Source organism: Macrosteles quadrilineatus, unplaced genomic scaffold (assembly GCF_028750875.1).
Source record: "Macrosteles quadrilineatus isolate MER2022 unplaced genomic scaffold, UCM_ALF_1.0 Scaffold_9__3_contigs__length_116548681, whole genome shotgun sequence".
Lineage (NCBI taxonomy): Eukaryota > Metazoa > Arthropoda > Insecta > Hemiptera > Cicadellidae > Macrosteles > Macrosteles quadrilineatus.
The window spans coordinates 35793088-35808244 of NW_026542602.1; the positions used below are offsets into that span (position 1 = coordinate 35793088).

General features: G+C 35.7%; 2 protein-coding genes across 2 annotated transcripts in view; one reads left to right on the forward strand and one right to left on the reverse strand.

The window, feature by feature from the left end:
* The window catches only part of LOC129003325 (phospholipid-transporting ATPase ID), a 47248-nt gene that overhangs the window by 16922 nt on the left and 15169 nt on the right, over window positions 1-15157 (forward strand). The window lies entirely within an intron of this gene.
* Window positions 514-15112, reverse strand: LOC129002408 (E3 SUMO-protein ligase ZBED1-like). The gene is made up of 2 exons (XM_054430186.1): window positions 14979-15112; window positions 514-3193 (listed from the first exon to the last, which is right to left on the reverse strand). The coding sequence occupies exon 2, from the start codon at window positions 3171-3173 to the stop codon at window positions 849-851; it is 2325 nt and encodes a 774-aa protein (XP_054286161.1). The 5' UTR covers window positions 3174-3193; window positions 14979-15112; the 3' UTR covers window positions 514-848.

Below are 15157 nucleotides of genomic sequence, written 5' to 3' on the forward strand. Positions count from 1 at the left end.
TAGGCTATATTGGTAGTCTAACTCTTTGAAAATGTATATCTTGGAACTGACAAAAACGATATGCTGTATATAAAAATATAAGCATTAGAACAGAGATTGATATTAAATTGAACTCTAATTAACATCAAACTGATTAGGACACTTGAATTTCATCTCATCATTCCTTCACTTCTTTAGAACAAGGATTTCCACAATTTGAGTATTTTTGAATTGCCATATTTTTATTTTAAATTATTAAATCTCCACAGTTTGAGTATTTTTGAATTGTCATCTTTTTATTTTAATTTACCAATTTTCACAGTTTGAGTATTTTTGAATTGCCATCTTTTTATTTTAAATTACCAAGAGTTATAATTAATAGTTAAAATAATAAAAGTAATAGGTGAATATTGATGTGTATGGAAATAACTTTATAATAATGATAACAGTAGTAGCCTATTGAAATACTAAACAATATTTTTATTGAACAATATTTTTATTGAAAAATATTTTTATTGAAAAATATTACCTTAATCAATCATTCTGAAACTATTTTACATTTTTGGTCATACTGTATACATTTATACAATATATTTTATACAAAGATTACTGTTTTCAATTATACTAAAATAGCAGATAAAAACTTACAATTTACATTAAAGTTATTTACAATGATAAAAATGTATAGTACAACAGGAAAATGTTTGCCTATCATTTGACCTCATTTACAAGAGAAGGCAAAATGTTAATCATTTTATAGCTTTAAGTAAACTTGAATATATTTTATCAATTTTTTAAACTAAATTTTTTTTCTTTACTGATAGAAGAACATTTATATCCTTTTAACATCAAAAGAAATTTCATATGACTTACATGTTATGGTGTAGGAACATCATCTGCGATTGTGATACATTGGACTCACAATTCCTCAGCTGAGAAAGCATGTATGCAGTTTTTTTAGATATGGAATCTTTGTGAGTGTACAATTTGTTGGTTACGCACAAATATTTCCTAACCAGTTTGTAAAGCCTAGGATATATTGCTTTTCTGTTGTCCCACCAAATCAATGGATCTTTATCTCTTTCGAGCAGCTGCTCTTGTAAGTAATTTTCAAACTCTAGAATCCCTTTTCCGATAGGATCTTTTACTCCATTCAACTTTATAACTTCTTGATCGAAAGAATACCAAAGAGACATGGGATCCGGTTCAGCATATTCTGACTCGGGTACAGAAACTTCACAGACTTCCTTTTTCAATTTGGAACACGCCAATGCGTATTCAGTTTCATCTGAAAAAGCATGTTTCTTCAAGCGTGGGTCTAACATCAACATGAGTGAGACTAAATCGTTTCCCATGAAGTCACTGAAATGTTTGTCGAGGAGTGTGATTGTATTTGTGGCTACAAAAATAATATCACTCGGCATGCCAATCTGTTTTTGACATTCCTTCATCTTTTCATTCAGACTTTTTATATAAAAAACAATCTTTGACATACACAACCTTTCTTCTTTTGTGAATTCTTGCTTTATCTCTTTGAAGATTTCAAATACTTCTACAAAGTGCTTTAATATCCTCCACTCACTCTCGCTCATATTGTATTCAGAAACACCTGGCAACACATGCATGATTGCAGACTTGAGTTTGGTGAACCTTGAGAGCATTTCAAGAGTTGTGAAACTAGAGTTCCAATGATTGTTAACCTTGATTAACAATTTTACAGGAGGATTTCCTAGACTTTTATGTTTGGAATAGATTTCAGCGACGGCATGAGGTGTTTTTTTCAGATCTGCTGTTATGTTCTTGACTTTTATTAGAATATTTTTGATAATGTTAAAGTTTTCATGAATAATAAGAGACAATGATTTCATGAAATGAGGAATGTGAACCCAATTATTATATTTGACTGTTTCAGCCATCATCTCCGAGTTGTCTGTTACTACAGCGACCACTTTGTCTGAAACTTCCCATTCAGAAACTGAGTCGACAAGTCTTTGCGAAATGTCGGTTACAGTTTCAACAGGATTTAGAACATGGCACATTAGAAACAGGGACTCAAACTTACTCTCCTTATTTATAAAATGTGCAGCAACACACATGTAGGAGTCGGTTTTAGTTTTCCATTGATCTAAGTAAAGGCAAATTCCTTCAGCATCTTGCAGACTTTTAACTGCCCTTGACTCACATTCTTTATAAAATCCTGGTATGAGTTCATTTGTCACTTTACTTAAAGAGGGCAATTCATATTTAGGATTAAGGGCGCTTATAAATGCTTTGAATCCTCTCTGTTCAACCATTCCGACCGGATGGCAACCCTTGACAATCATTTTTACCAATAGCCTGTCTGCTTTTTCTGAAAGAGTGGATGTTTCTTTTGGTTTAATATAGTCGTGCATATCAAAATCTTCAGTGATGTTAAGTGTTTCTGTCTGTGACGGCTGAGCAATACTTCCATAATCCACGTCTCTGTCTTCTGTTAAATTACTCTCAGGTACCGTTGTTTCAATCACATTTTCCGGATTTTGATAGTCGTCAACATGTAATTCTATAACTTCTGAACTTATGTCCATTTCATTATTCATTTTGCTTTCTTCTTTATTCGTATTACTGCCACCAGCCTTTAAGACTTGGGAAGGTCTGTAGCTTAAGGCTTGTTCATGAGTGTAAATAAATGGTACATCTGGGTGTACATGTCGCACGTGTCTTGCAAGATTGCTAATAGTGCCCATTTTGATCCCCTTACCACAATGAAGACAAGTTGCACTTTTATTGCCAGGTGATCTTTGATAATGATTCCACACTTTGCTTCTTTTCCTATCTTTCTTCTCACTGCTACAGGCTACGACTACTGGTGTTGATTGAACAATTTCCTCAGATGCTGTTGCCGATTCATTATTTTGACCAGGCTCGTCTATGTCTTCCATTTCTTCAAAACTTCTCATTGAAATTTCATAAGATTTTGGCTCGTCATGAATAATCTCATTTGCTTCGATTTCGTAAACCTCCATTGTTGATTCATTTGCAGATTTATTCAAGCCAAGAAACTCTGGATGTTTGCTCTTCATATGTCTACCTAAATTACTCATGGTGCTGAGGGTGTACGAAAGCTCTTTGTTGCAGTGATGGCAGGTAGCCCTTGTACCTCCCTTTTCTGACACTGTAAAATGGTTCCATACAATAGATGATTTCTTCCCCATTTTCCTCAGACCAACACCAGCTGGAACAAAATATTAATGTTAAAATGTGTAATTTATACAGTACTGTATTAGCCTATGCATGCCTAAACTTAGAAGCTATAAATCATACTTAGCCTATATTATAAATGTGAAATTTTGTGTGTTTGTTTGTTTGTTTGAAGTTCAATCACGCATTTAACTACTGGTCGAATTGTGTTGAAATTTGGTATGATGATAGCTTACATTCCCGATTAACATATAGACATATTTTTACCTCAAAAATCCTTTCGGGCTCCACCCTAGCGGCTCTAGGGTTTCCCATGTTAACCCTTTGAGTGCCAACGTCCGGGGAACCGGACGTTTTTAAAACGAGCCAAAAGTGCCGACGTCCGGCCGACCGGACGTTTTTAGAACGAGCCAAAAGTGCCAACGTCCGGCTGACCGGACGTTTCGTAATGATCGAACAGTTGTCATAACAACCGAATGGATACTCGGATTCTTTTAACCCATATATTAACATTGAGTCGAAAGTTACTAGATGCGATACATCGATTTTCGTTGGTCGAAATATCGAAAATTCGATTTTTACGAAATTTTAACCTAAAAATCGCCAGATCGCGCTCGGCATTTTTAGCGCGACCTTCGGGAAAAATCATCGGCATTTTTTGAGCGTTACTTTTATTTCTCGCCTGGCACTCTAAGGGTTAACCTTATGATTATTCATATTTAAAAGGAATTAAATAATTTTGCCAGTTGTTTCAACTACACAATTTGTTTCTATGATATTCAATAGCATTAAAAGGTTATACGGTTTATCAACAGGGTAAGCACCATTAGTTCTTTACATTTATGACAACAGCTAATTTGAACCAAGCAGCAACAAAAATCTGAGTGTGATAACTTTACTTCTTCCTATTGTTTAGGTGCAGTGGTAGAACATTATGACTATGGTAGGATGTTCTATATACTATGGTATACCGTAGATTATAGTAAACCCAATTTTCTCAAACGTGTCCTCTCTCATTGCAAATGCAAAGCACGAGTATTTAACTACAATAAGCATTATATACCAACCCCGTACGAAGGACGGGTACTCAGCTAGTGTATCATAAATTAAACTTTATCACTGGCAAATATAACAGAAATTAATTACATTATTAGTTGTTGCTAAAACATTAAACTAGGTATGATCTTATATATTTCCATCTCCTTTTTAATTTGTGTCCGTATACTGTACTGATGTTGATAATGCTAGAAATTCTCAGCAACGGTAAATAAGTCAAGCCGAGGACAAATTCTGATTTCCTTAGGTCCACCCACGACCTGATCTAAAGTGAATTCTATACTTGGCTACCAAACAAAAATCTATGCATTAGCCTACAACCTTAATAAAAAGTTTCACAAAGGGGATAAGGAAAATAGTCTAGTTATCGAGGTGCTCTTATTGTTTGTTAAGGATCCGTGTTATAAAGGTCATTTCGGCCAGCAGTCCTGTCATCAAGGTCAGTCAATGTCAAGGGTAATAAAAGCACAGAGCATCTTTATAATGAGACCTTATTTATATAGTACAGTACTTAATGTGTATTAAATTTAAATAGATTGATAAATAAAATGTCAATAAATTAAAAAACAACAGTTTATTTCTTGAGTGGTGGTGTATTAATGCAGTACACACATTAAACTATAGAAAAATAGTTATTGATTTTTATTTGTTTGGACTTAGTCATGTGGCTGTAGCCAAACAGCATTATCTTTCCAAGAATTATGTTTTATATGGACCATGGAATAATGTTATTAATCCAAGGCTACTGCCTTAAGAGGCGGTCGGATAGAGCCCCGTATCCCATATTTTGCAGGCGTCACGAGCAACAACACAGTCCTCCCAAAACAGACTTTTGTAATAGTACCACCCTTGTCCACCAGTTTCGTGGCTGTCGCATAACGGGATCTGAGATTGTTGACAACCCTGTGTTACCTAGAAACTTGAAAGCATCAACTCGACTACCCTCAGCCTGTGTCCTAGCCCTTGTCTATTGTCCCACCGCACGTTTCACTTTCACTGGTTTGCTACCTTCGCTCACCCACCCTTTGTGTCTCAGCAGGTCTCAGTTCGTCACCGCACAATATGCTAATTTCCCACACAAAAAATGTTTTGGAGATACAAATAGCACTTTCAGTAAGACATTTCGATGTATACACATGTATTTTAATATAAAAATACATGATAATGTATTCAATTATAAATAATATACTAGTGCTACTGGGCTCAATAATGTAACTACTTGGCCTATCCCATACATTTTAGCGAATTTCCCTGTAATGAGGTAGCTATTACCGTAAGTGGCATGGTAAGACCTACGCCCGGAACCGATTTACTTTATCATTTTGATGTCCCCAGAGGCCAAAAGCACCATTCGTTCAAATTTTTATATATATGTGTGTCCATGAACACGATAACTTGAGTAATTTTTGTCCGATTTTGATGAAATTTTGTTTGAAGGTGTAAGGCGGGAGGCGGGATAAACTTGAATGAGTTCGCGAACCAGCATGATCGGACCATGGGAACGGGGTTTTATGGGGTAAAAATTGTTTTTTCTAATTTTTGACCCTCTAAACACAAAATTTCCCAATTTCTCTCCAGGCCTTTATAAAGAGCTTAAATAAACGGTATTAGCATTCTGACACATACTTTCTCCCATAAGTTTGTCAACAACCAACAACCAAACCAACCAAGGTTTCCAACAACCTTTATCATGTGTAAGCGGTGAGAGTAAATAAACGGAAATGGGATTTGTACAATTTTGTTCAGAATTTAAAGGACTTTAAAATACTAAATTTTTAACAAAATTTTTCGAGCCAATTTTGGGAAAATCCGATTTTTTCGTTATTTTATGAGGTTTTTATGGGAAAATAACATAATTTACAATAACTTTTGAACCGTAATTTTTACAGAAATGGGATTTGTACCATTTTGTTCAAAATATAAAGGACTATAACATACTAAATGTTTGAACATGTTTACAAAAGACTGAATATACGAATGCTTCGCAATATAATATCACTCACCCGATCGTCTTAGTCCATATTTTATATCTAATGATAGAAGGAATTTCTTTTAGATCTATCAGGCATAGCCCTAACGTAGGCCTGTAATTGAAATTACCTTTCACACTGGTTTAAAATAGTTAAAATACTACATCAACCTCACTACTGCACACTTTATTCAGGTTGAAATTTTCATTAACAAAGGTGCTCTTGTCTTTTCCACGAAACACTGAGAATCAAGCACATTAATGCGTTATCAACAGACATACTCACAGAAATACAGAATTGAATTAGGGGATTTGCTACGCGTTAACCAAAGCAAATTACAAGCAAAATTATTTATTTAAAAGTTTTTATAGTGTCATCATGTTTTATGATAATCGTATTTAGGCCTAATCCTTATCAAACTGTAAAATTGGTGTAAATCCGTCGGCAAATATATAAATAAGTAAATAAATACACAGTCCACAAAACATTGATACGTTGACAACGTAAAGCTTTAAAAATTTATTATGGTTTGCCCAAAAAATCTTTCACTTGATGTGGTATCTTGGTATCAGTATCGAAGTAAAATTAAAATTCATGATGTAGCCCCTGAACTGATTAATTAGACAAATATGAGGTACGTACCTTTACGTCAACAGTTCAATTGTAGTAAGTAGAACTCACAACATGTTTCGCCTATTCAAACCTATTCAAACAGTATCAAAGTTATTAATCCCCTTTGGTTTTGGATTTTTTTTCGAAAATCAAAGTTATTTCCCATTAATAGCATTATTTGTAAGCAGCTTTTAATGTTAACATATTAATGACAGTTTGAAGAAAAACCCTTATCCAAACAAAGGGTTCTTATTTGAAAGATTACGTAATCTCTAAACGATGATCGGTATATTCCCAGCACTGAGCACTATACAACACTGATTCACGGCCTTTTCCCGGTTATCAAAACTCAAGAACAATCGTTGCACTTGCGATTAATTAAACCGGCTAAGTAAGGCAACAACGTTTTTAATCCCACTTGGTTTGGATGTGCCTACAAAACTTGATCAGAAATGGTTGTGGTATTTGTAAACAGTATTTAATGTAAACGTATCATATGTGACAGCTAGAAGTGAGAACTAATCCAAATGGCTGGTCGTTATTTCATAAAAGTTTAATAGTAAACATTGGAAGAAAATTTGACAAAAATCGAACAAAATTGGGGTTTTGATGGTTCGTTATTTTGTTTTCAAGGAAGTGGGGCCATGTTTTTATAGCCAAAGAAACTCACTAATCCAGTAAATACAGAAAAATGATTTGAACCTTGGTCGGTATTCTAGTTTTCTAGGAGTAGACCGCGTAAAATGACATTTTGGCGTCACTGACAGAATGAAAGAATGGACAGACAGACAGAAATTGAGATAAGACTCGTTTCGACTTTCTTTGGCTATGAAACATAATGTAACCAGAAACTGCATGATTCTAAGAAATGTAGGCCTACAGACAAAACTGTATTTTATTTATATATGGAACGATTTAAATATAAAAATAAAAAAACAGTAGGTCCTATGTGTCGTATTTTTACGTTTCAACGCCATTTGAAGTTGCAATCTGGCTCTGGATGTTTTTTCTAGATTTTGCCTTATCCTGTGCCTCTAATATATAAATAGGATTTGGGATGGGCACTTGGGGTTTTATCTTAGCTCGAATATTATAGACCTAAAACGGGACATCGCAATTCCAAGATAATCCATGAGTCAGAAGCCGGCTTGACTACGACGCAGTGCTGGTCCGGAGGGTGGATTTGGTTCCTAGAAGACCTTGATCGTATATACCACGTATGTCAGAAAATGCTTTTGTTCCACTGGACCTTGTTTTCATTTTGGGAAATAGTTTGTATCAAACCGTGTATTGCAGCAGCTATCTTTACACAGCTAAGTCCGTAGTTAACGTACTAAGTATGACCAAAAGAGACGTTTATTCTAACGGAACTTGTTTTATATTGGTGTTATATTTGAGTTTGTATCAAACCGGGTGTTGTAGAACTACTTTTATCTCTGATGACAGTAATACTTTAATACATGCGGTAAATACACAGTCCGAAAATATTAGATTCTTAGATTCCTAGTGAATTAAATATCATCATTTCCTTGGCATTATAATACATCAGGGATGTAACGACATAACGTTATTTATTTATTTAAACAGATCTGTGGCCAGTTTAAATTAATTGTATTTGGCGCGGTTTGAAAACGTGCTCTGTAGTCCACAATCGACTGTGCTGCCATCGGCCGGGACATCGTCGAACTAGTACTCAGTCGGCAAGCAAGGCTTTTTTGCAAGCTTTTACAAAAAAATACAAAACTTAATGTTAACCATCGAAAAATAAATATCTGTCACACTCAATACACTAATGAATATATGCTCTTCAATATGGCGTTTGAACCAGAATTGTTTATAGTTCCAGTCATTTTATATTTTAGCAGAAAGTATTGCAATTCCTTATGGGAAATGTAAGAAATGATTTATTTTATATCCGGCTTATAATTAAACATTATGATTTTTATATTGTACAGTCTTAATCCTACATACATTTACAATGTTTTGAGTGTGGGAAATAATTTTTGGAACACGGATAGACCAGAAAACGAGGATTTATTATATGCGCTCCATGTTAAAGTGACGGCCAGGTCCGGCAGCCGAGAATCTCTGTCCGACCGCCTCTTAATTAATTTATCTGTTAAGATAAATTAATTAATCAATGTTCTGAAAAATGGGAGTGGGGGAGGTGGTCGTGGAGTAAGGGTTTCACTTGTCCTAGTTTGAATAAATGAATTTCTTCCAAAAAATCCATTCTGGCAAATTCCTGTGGGAACTGTTTCATAGAGCTTTGTAGAGTTGTGCTATCAAGGTTTCTCTAAAAGACTTGTCATCTCTAGAGGTCCTAAGTTGCCTTGTGATTTTAATAAAAGGTGTCTTATTGAAATTGTTTTAATAGAAATAGTCCTATTACAGAGGTTAATTAAACATTGAGTGTTATGGCTTTTTCAAGCTGGATGTGTAGTACTGTGAGTTAATTATGTAAAGTAACAAGACATTTTCGTAAGAAAAGTTATATTTGAAACACCAAGTAACTATGTTGTTCTGTCAAACGTAAACAAAAAACAATGTAAACAAAGTATTGAAAACACATTTAAATTGTATCAGCTGATTCAGTACACTACATCGTCCCCCCTTCTTCTAAGAGTTAAGCCAGACGAAGTTGATCTGCGTGGCATCGTCTATTTAGTCCATTTGTATTTACTACATATGAGTAAGGACCATTCACTTTCACAATCGTTCCTTTCTTGAAACCAGCTCCAGATTTGTCTAGTACCCATACATTGTCGTCCTCTTTAAAAACTTTTTCTTTTGATCCAGGTTTTTGTAGCCGCTGTTGAACCAACTCTTCGTCGTTTTTCTGCTCAACGTCAGGAAACAACATGTCTAATTTGGAGCGTAATTCGCGACCAAACATCATAAATGCTGGAGTTTTTCCAGTAGATCTTCTCAGTGACGTTCTGTAAGCAAATAAAAAGCTGTTGAGTTTTTCTTGGAAAGTCCCAGCATTTCCTTTTGAAGCATTCATACGTTCTTTGAATGTACGAACACATCGTTCCGCTAATCCATTGCTTTTTGGGTGATAGGGGGTGATTCGAGCATGTTTAATGTTTAGGCTCTTACAACAATGTATGGGTACTAGACAAATCTGGAGCTGGTTTCAAGAAAGGAACGATTGTGAAAGTGAATGGTCCTTACTCATATGTAGTAAATACAAATGGACTAAATAGACGATGCCACGCAGATCAACTTCGTCTGGCTTAACTCTTAGAAGAAGGGGGGACGATGTAGTGTACTGAATCAGCTGATACAATTTAAATGTGTTTTCAATACTTTGTTTACATTGTTTTTTGTTTCAACGGTATCGTTTCGAAAGCATTCTTCTTGTTCCTGTTGCTTATTCTGTTGACTGAACGTGTATTACGGAATTGTGACTGTTGATTGTCAACATTTTCCAATAAAGTAGCGGTGTTTGTGACTTGTTCAAATGTAGTATCTGTCGTAGCATGTAAGCGCAAAAGTTCAAGTTGCCAGCGATCATTGTTGATGCCCAGAACAAACTGATCTCTCAGCCGTTCGTCTAAGTTGTCACTAAAGTCACAGAGACCTGCAATTTCGCGCAAAGCAAATTCGAAATGACTAACAGATTCACCTTCTTGTCTGAAACGGCGACTAAAGATAACCCGCTGTGATAGTGGTGTGGATTTTTGTGTGTAGTATTTCTTAAGTATATCAATAACTCCTGTAAAGTGAAGATTACTGACGGGATCAGGTCGTGCGTGGTCAAATACTAGCTTGAAGGGTTGAGGTCCAAGGTTCCCTAGCAACAAGTCTCGTTTTGTATCCTCATTCTTGATTCCTCTGTTTCGTAATGCAATCTTGAAACGTTCGAGCCAGTAAGTCCATTCTTCAGAATGACCATCAAAAGCATCTATACGTAAATCGTCGGTCCGTTTAGTAGACTGCGCCATTTGTAGTACTGCGTGAGTTAATTATGTAAAGTAACAAGACATTTTCGTAAGAAAAGTTATATTTGAAACACCAAGTAACTATGTTGTTCTGTCAAACGTAAACAAAAAACAATGTAAACAAAGTATTGAAAACACATTTAAATTGTATCAGCTGATTCAGTACACTACAGGATGGATTTTAAAATTATCTTCAGTCAATGGTAAAACAACATTTTTCATTGTTTTAAGTTCCCCATTTATAGCTTTGGACAAAAATTGGACAAAAAACTCAACAGTTTGCTTGTGCTAAGTTAAAATCACTGATTAAAGTTATTTGTTTTACTTCTAATTTTGATTACATAAAGAAAATCAGCATGGGCACCCACATGGGGATGAAAGGGGGTGCGCTTACACCCCCCTGGCTAAAAAAATGAGGAAATTTAATATCTAATATATCTGTCATTTTCATAATGGTTATTACAAAAAAAATATTTCCAATTAAAGTTTAATTCAAATAAATAGTTGAGCCATAGATACCACCATAGATAAAACATATCCCCTTAGTAGATTTCTCATCCTTATGGATCAGTTAAAGACAATTTTATTGTTAATTCTGTCCGGTGCACTGTGTTTTGTTTACAATTTGTTTCTTGTTATCAAAGTCATTTAAAACCTCGATTAACCAAATAAAACGATCTAATAATAAATAATAACTCATTCCCTAGTTATATAACCAAACAGTAAAGCACAAATCATGAAATTAACCCTAAAATAATATAAACAAAATTTTGTTGACACTAGCAATCAGTGTCGCTGGACATGAACTAGATGCGAGACACAAGCTTCAAAATTTACAATGGGATGAGAAGTCTACTTGTATTGGTTAGTCTATGATACCATTGCTTACTTATTACTATTGCAAACTTATTACTTTGACAACACTTTTCAGAATACAAAACATCAACTTTTTCTGCTGTTGCTTATTCAGGGTTTATGTGGGGTAAAAAATGGCTTTTCCTATATTAGACCCAAGAAATATAAAATTTTAATTTAGCAATTTATTTTCAAACCATTTTGTAGAACTTATTTAAAAACAAATAATTTAGTATAACAAAGAGTTATTTGTTATTATCCAACAAATGGTTACAAAAAAAAATCCAAAAAAATGGCAAATTTAAAATTCTCATATTATTCTTATGGAGAATAGGCTAAGTAGGCCTACCTAACAGCAAAATAGTTGCAAACTGTTGTAGTTTGCTTGTTTATAGACATATTTTTTCCATGTTTGGAGGATGCATTTATTTCTTACTAACTAGCCTATTAATAGGCCTACTTTTTCCCCTCCCTGTTGCAGCAAATCTAAGTACTTGTTAAATTAATTTTATTTGATTAGGGAATAAATGTGGTAGGTATTTCAGGCAAATGGAAATTCGCTTAGTCTGCAGGTTTACTGCGGAGGGGGTATTTTATTTATTTGGTCTTTTCTGGTGACTCACAAGTGGGAACCACTGGTCTAGCACATAAAACAACAATAACTTAGTTCAAATATCCAAACAGGCATCAGGTCACTTCACAAAAATGTAAAAAGTGGCTGAATTGTTATTGTTTTGAGAGTACCTATTGTAAGTAAGTTAGTGAGGTGACTTCCCGTGAGCGGTGTGTGGGCTGAGTGGCGTGTGGGTTGAGCCAAGGCCACACTAAAAAAACAAGCGGTAATGCTTGTCAAGCATGACGTCACGATAGAAGACGGCAATGACGTAATTTTGCCGTTTGTGATCAGCTGCTTGTTTTAATCTTTCAGTGGAAAATAAATAAATAAATAGGCCTACTTATACGTCATAGCCGTCTTCTATCGTGACGTCATGCTTGATGAGCATTACGGCCTGTTTTTTTTAGTGTGGCCTTGGTTGAGCGGCGACTCTCAAGTAGACGAGGGTTAAAGGTGATTAGCCGGTTTACAACCCTTTCTGTAAGCGGTGGATTCTTGTGTCACCCTCTTTCTCTACCTTCGCTTGCAAACGTTACCACTGGCACTATTGTGTATTGGTGGTTTTTTTTCTAAAGCATAACTTACCCATTTTCTAAAAACCGCACCGTATTATAGATTCGGACTCTGACACGTACGAACCCGAACCCTCAATGAAATAAGACGAAGAACTAAATAGGTTAGGTTACGTTGGATTAGGATTGATTAAGATTGGGATGGCAACGTGTGCAAGCAAAGGTAGAGAAAGAGGGAGACACAAGAATCCGACGCTCACAGGAATGTTTGTAAACCGGCTAATCACTTCTGTCCCTCGTCACAGAAAACGTACTACTATACCCAGAATGCCAACCGCATGGTAAAAAGCATTCAGCGGCAGATACCTATCTCGATCCAGTTCAATCCGATTTTGTCAGTCATAGAGCCTTCGCCGTACAGTGTTTGCGAGTCGAAAAATCGACACAAAACACTACACAAAGTGTGTTATGTGTCGATTTTACGACACATAACACTCGGAGGGTTAATATGACATTGTAAAAGAGGAATTATTAGACCTAGCCTAAGTTAGGCCTACCTACTTACATCCATGTTGCAGGTTGCACCACCCGCTACTTTGTAGAAAAGAAGGCCCTTGCTTTGATTACTTGAAACGAATGCCTTAGTTATCTTACCCCAATGTTTGACAGTTTTGTGACAGACTCAGTGCAACAGACTTTGCTCAAAGTTTTTTTCCACTTAGGCCTAGGCTACCAACGGTAGCCTATTTTATTACATTGATTCGTTGGTGCTAAGTTAGGCCTATGCCTCTAAAAGTTAATTTTCTTTTTTTGTAATAAGTTAAATGAATGTTTGGAATCTTCAACTAATTATTTGAATATCTTACTTGTTCTATATAATTTCAAAGCTTATAACTTAGGCTTATAAGTTAATTCTGATATGGTTTTTAATGGTATAACTTAAGTTAAATAAGGTAGGCTTTGAAACTTATCTTTGTTAAATATTTGTTTTTAAAGGAAGGTAGGCCTAGGCCTAAAGAGGGTAGTCCTAGGCCTAGAGTAAGCTTGTTTTTAGGGATGGGGATAGAAAAATTGATTGGTTGATTTTATCATTGGGTAGTAACGATTTGAATTAGTGATGTGCGATACGTATCGTATCGTATCGGAATATCGCGATACGCGAGGGACGATACGATATTTTGATACGATATTTAAAAAACGATACGTATCGTATCGCCTAAAACGATATTTGTATTTATATCGGCACATAGAGCGATACGATTCATGTCAAAACGATATTTGTAAGCTTATTTGCGCAGGCCAAGCAAACTGCAAAATCTGTACTCTGTGGATGTGTAGTTTGAAATAGGAGTTTGTGACGTCTATATTTTTGGTTTTTACTTGATAATGTACCAGTCCCATCCCAGTCCAGTCCATTTTCACTAGCGTTCTATCTAGAGTCTACATTTTTGGTTTTTACTTGATAATGTACCAGTCCCATCCCAGTCCAGTCTCCTCCAGTCCATTTTACTAGCGTTCTATCTAGTCTATATTTTTGGTTTTTACTTGATAATGTACCAGTCCCATCCCAGTCCAGTCTCCAGTCCATTTCCACTAGCGTTCTATCTAGCCTAGCAGTGCAGTGCAGAGCAGACTGCAGATTGTGGAAACTGTCAACTGTCTGTGGCAATTACATTTCATTAATTTATCTGCAATCCTAAAATGCTATGGGAAGGAAAGGGAAACAGGTCCAAGACGTAGGGAGTTGTGAAGGAAGTAGTAAAGGCGAGCAGTGTGGAGTAGTGTGGGAATGGATTAATGTATCTGCAATACTAAGACTGTTTTCAGAGTAAACTAATGATTTTCTCCGAGCAAAGCTCGGTCCCCAGGTACTTAAATAAATTTGCTGTTTCTAGGTTAGGTAGGGGAGGGGGGGAAACGATACGATACGTATCGTTTTTCGATATTTTTGACGATACGATTCGCGTATCGCGATACAGACGCCCGATTCAATACGGCGATACGATATTTTTTTCCGATACGTATCGTATCGCTGTATCGCGATACGCGTCCGTATCGCCCATCACTAATTTGAATTAATGAATTGTTTCCACGTTGATTCACATTCATGGTCCACACAAAAATAAGTGTGGAGTTGCAGGAGTCATCCCGTGATTCGACTCATCCAATTTGGATCGGTTAAAAATCGAGATCATAGACATTTTGTAGAATTCAGTTCGAATAATAACGTAAAAACTAAACTTAACCTTACCTTTGAATTGTTGGTGTAAAATGTGTTATGTGCGCTGGTTAAATAATAAAGCCATGCATAACTGTAGAACTTGGTTGACTGCTCAAAGCTCAAATCAATGACGCCATTACCTTGTGGTTGTGAGTTCTGAGCTGTTTGTGTGTGTGTGAGTGAACGGAACGGAACGGAACGTCGGAACG

What these genes read in the sequence shown, in the direction of transcription:
- LOC129002408 (XM_054430186.1), bottom strand. Translation starts at nt 3,173, where the DNA reads ATGGGGAAGAAATCATCTATTGTATGGAACCATTTTACAGTGTCAGAA.